We start from the raw sequence: 4,225 nt of genomic DNA, 5'->3' as shown, positions 1-4,225 counted from the left end.
TCAATGTTTCATTCTCACTATTCGACACACAAAGCACCGTTTGATGCGTTTTCCATAAACAATCTTTATAAATCATGTTTTCATTCATTTTTGGGACCGAGAGGTAAAATATTCATACCTAGGTGTAAATTTTACACCGTGAGAGGTAAATTTTTACACCTCGAGAGATAAATATTGCCCCGCGAGGGATAAATCTTAATTTACCCTAAATACAAGTTGAAAAGAACATAATTATGAAATATGTTTCATATAATATGTTATCGAATCTAGTTGGATTTCTTCGTATTTATATATCAAAACACCTGCACCTGTGTATTCCAACCGCCAATAATTGGAAAAATTAACAAAACGCGAGAATTGTCGCAAGAAGCTCGAATTAAAAACATCTTTTCAAATAATTTGTTTTCGAATTCAGTCGTAAGCAATTTTGTTTTGCTGTACGTGTCATAATTTCATGCATTTTCAGTTGAGTCGATTTTCAAATCGAATATTTGCGATACTTACATGAATCTCCGGGACTTCTTAGAATCTTCGAGGAAAACACATTTACCTATTTATCTATATATTATTGTGCGTAGCACATTTTTGTACACGATTAAAAACATACTTCCACTCAACCGATTTGGCTCGCACTTATACCAATCGAAAGGTAATGTAACGTATATTTGCAGAAAAATACTAAACACTCAAAAATGTCAGTGCGTATTTGAGTTACGCACGTTTATGTGAGCATGTGTTTTTGGATCCGTTCATTATTTTTTTCAAGTTTTTCGATCGTTCGACACCAAAATTGTGGTTTTTCATACTTCTATGAGTTGGTAGTTCTATCCCAGAGAATTTAATATAGTTAATTTCATAATTCTTAGAAAAATATAGAACATCAAAAGTGCGTTATAGGTAAATCCTATGAATGTGTTTCTAAAATTGAGTTAAAATAAAAGTGATTAGTTTCGCGCAGTTGTCGACACCTTTTTTTTTTGTTTTACCCGTTGAACATATTTATTAAGAAAATTTCTTTTACATTTTAATTAATTTTTTTTCACTATTTTCATTCGACTAAAATGCAATTCATGCAATTAATGCTGGATTTTATTATTTGGATTCATGCTAGATTTCCAATGAGAAACCATTTGTTTCTGAATTAAGCCAATGTACGTATGCACCGAAAGGAACATACAACGATCGCTAGTATTGTGTCAATGGGCACAGCAACCCAATTATGAGTGTATTCGGAAGTTTACAGATTTTTGCTTAGCATTCGTATATGATTTATCAACTTTTCACATCATGACCGATATGGTCGAACCAAGCAGCAACATTGATATGGTTAAAGTTTGACAAAGATATATTGAAATTAACTCTCAACCGAGCAAGTGGCTCCGTTGTGGTCCGAGAAGATGGTTTTTCAATAATAAATAAATATATAAAAACTATATTCTTGTGCGGAAAAGGTGCTGCATTGTACTGTTTGATCCTTTCCACGTATTACAGCCAAAAAAAATTGAACATCGATCATTAGATGGCGCTCCGTGGAGCTAAATATATTTTCTGGACACAAGCGGGCAAATTGGACCAAAATGGGCCCATGGCTTTATAGTTGTAAAATTGGGAATACATAGTATATCATCCAAAGTAGGATTATTCCGAAAACCATTTCAATGCGCAATATATCAATAAAATTGGATGAACCTTAGAAAAGTTACAGAGACATGTATTCATTTGAATTTTTGTAAATGTCAAAAACCGAAAAAAAAGCCATTTCTCCACCAGAATTGATAATATTTTCGGTGTAAAAAGCAATATATCATAAAAAGTTGTATATTTCATTCAATTTTATCGACATATGGCACGTTTGAGAGATGCATCTTTCTAGCTTCCAGCACAGTCTCACTTTTGAAAATATATTGCGTTTTTTTTTTCAATTTTACAGCCATAAAACTATGGGTCCATTTCGGTCTTAAGTGATTTAGCTTGCCCGTTTTCGGGTTAATATTCTACATGACAATCGAATACGGAACTCAAAGGAAAAAATCTGATTTTTCAATTGATTTCAATTTTGGCGTCTTTTTGCTTCAGCCTCCTTGAAATAGTCAGCCACCTCCTTGTTATCTGAAAAATAATATAGTTTGAATTACGTTTTTTTCTAAACAAAAATGTTCAACATTACAAAGCAGCAGTCTGATAAGGTGTCTCATGTTGATAATTTGTATCAGTAAGACTGGCTCCATTGGCGAAAAGGATTTTAACGATCTGTAAGTTGCCTGGAGAATAATATCGACCAATGAGAAAGACTAGATTAATTACTCATTTTGTGGAAATAAATATTCAAAATTACCACTCCAAGCAGCATAATGAAGAGGTGTCTGCTTGCGACCGTCTTTAAGATTAACGTTAGCTTTTTTTGCGATGAGCAATTCGACAATCTCCATGTGATCTGAAAAATATCATCGATCAATGTTAATCAAGTCTTTCTCTCATTAAGTGAAACTATTCAAAATTACCATTCATAACAGCATGATGAAGAGGTGTCCGATTTTGGAAGTCCCCTAAATCTACCTTGGCTCCTTTCGTGATGAGCATTTCAGCGACATCCTTTTGTCCTGAAATATAGCACAGATCAATGAAAAAAATCAAACCATTCTCTTATTTACCGAAAATGAATATTCAAAATTACTAGTCACAACAGCATGATGAAGAGGTGTCCGGTAATGGCAGTCTCCTAAATCAAGCTTGGCTCCTTTCGTGATGAGCATTTCAGCGACATCCTTTTGTCCTGAAAAATAGCACAGATCAATGAATAAAATCAAACCATTCTCTTATTTACCGAAAATAAATATTCAAAATTACTAGTCACAACAGCATGATGAAGAGGTGTCCGATCATGGAAGTCCCCTAAATCAACGTTGGCTCCTTTCGTAATGAGCATTTCAGCGACATCCTTGTGTCCTGAAAAGTAGCACAGATCAATGAATAAAATCAAACCATTCTCTTATTTACCAAAAATGAATATTCAAAATTACCATGCATAGCAGCATAATGAAGAGGTGTCCGTTTATAATAGTCTTTAACATCAACTTTGGCTCCTTCTGTGATAAGCCTTTCAGCGACATCCTAGTGTCCTGAAAATTTACACCAGTCAATGAATTAGATCCAAGCGCTTTCTTATTTAGTGAGCAAAAATATTCCAAATTACCATTCTCAGCAGCTAAATGAAGAGGTGTCCCATCAAAATCGGCCGTAACATCAACTTTGGCTCCTTTTGTGATGAGAAAGTCAACGACATTCGAGTGACCTGAAAAAGAACACCGATCAATGAACAAAATCCAAACAATTTCTTGTTTTATGAAAATAAATGTGCAACATTACCATTCGTAGCAGCCAAATGAAGAGGTTTACGCTGTTTTTTGTCTGTCGAATCAACTTTGGCTCCTTTCTTGAGGAGCTTTTCAACGTCCTCCAAGTTACCTGAAACAGATGAATGAAATAGATTTAATCAATTTCCCATTTGGTGAGCATAGTTTTCCAGAGCTACCATTCTCAGCAGCGACATGTAGAGCTGTTCGGCCGCTTTCGTCTTTTTTGTTTGCTTGAAATTAAAAAAAAAATAAATCAGTGAAGTGAATCAAAGAAAAATGTCTTGCATCCGCTCTTCAAAATCCTCATCAAAAGATGAACTTTTCACGCTCTTGTGTAGAAAGACAGCGAAATGAGTGTTCAGTTATTTGGAGGACTTCTTCAATTCCACAGAAAAAATAAGGTAACTTATGTCGAGAACCTATAAAATAACCCATAAATTGAGCCTATTTTTTAAAATATAAATCCCGAATTCAGCCAGAAAATTTCCATTTTTCTTTTATTGAAGCGAATATTTCACGTTACACTTAAAAAAAACGATTCCGTTTTGGTGTAGTATTTGGAAAAAAACAACAATACCGTCAGAGACAAATGCTAATTTCGAACTGATAATTACTTGATAGAGAATATGAATAACACAATGACGATTGGAATGTATGATTCAACGCGTTGTTCTTTTCTTAATCTAATTATACGTCAAACGAATGTTAAATGAAACGTTACATTTTGTATTTCCTAAAATGCAACAAATTCGTCATGAATGGTTTGAATCAATTGAGTTTTGGTTATTTTGGCCTAGATTCTTTGTTAGATTGATGGAAAATGCATCAAACGGTGCTTTGTGTGTCGAATAGTGAGAATGAAACATTGA

General features: G+C 33.9%; 1 protein-coding gene across 1 annotated transcript; it reads right to left on the bottom strand.

Annotated features, from left to right (window-relative positions):
- Positions 1-994: 994 nt before the first annotated feature.
- On the bottom strand, positions 995-4,161 carry LOC129570925 (serine/threonine-protein phosphatase 6 regulatory ankyrin repeat subunit B-like). Its single transcript, XM_055450649.1, has 10 exons — positions 3,533-4,161; positions 3,367-3,465; positions 3,194-3,292; positions 3,021-3,119; positions 2,848-2,946; positions 2,675-2,773; positions 2,502-2,600; positions 2,336-2,434; positions 2,168-2,261; positions 995-2,109 (listed from the first exon to the last, which is right to left on the bottom strand). Exons 4-10 carry the CDS (start codon positions 3,025-3,027, stop codon positions 2,106-2,108), a joined length of 501 nt encoding a protein of 166 aa, XP_055306624.1. The 5' UTR covers positions 3,028-3,119; positions 3,194-3,292; positions 3,367-3,465; positions 3,533-4,161; the 3' UTR covers positions 995-2,105.
- Positions 4,162-4,225: the final 64 nt, after the last annotated feature.

The sequence above is a fragment of the Sitodiplosis mosellana genome, unplaced genomic scaffold (genome assembly GCF_009176505.1).
Source record: "Sitodiplosis mosellana isolate CC-2019 unplaced genomic scaffold, AAFC_SMos_1.0 Smas_scaffold_685, whole genome shotgun sequence".
Taxonomy (NCBI): Eukaryota; Metazoa; Arthropoda; class Insecta; order Diptera; family Cecidomyiidae; genus Sitodiplosis; species Sitodiplosis mosellana.
Note: the sequence above shows the minus strand (reverse complement) of the source record. Positions and strands in the feature narration are given on the sequence as shown.

Excerpts from the sequence above, each read along its gene's own strand:
- LOC129570925 (XM_055450649.1), bottom strand. Across the intron at positions 2,774-2,847 it reads TCATCATGCTGTTGTGACTA|GACAAAAGGATGTCGCTGAA; the intron begins GTAATTTTGAAT and ends GCTATTTTTCAG. Across the intron at positions 2,435-2,501 it reads TCATCATGCTGTTATGAATG|ATCACATGGAGATTGTCGAA; the intron begins GTAATTTTGAAT and ends GATATTTTTCAG.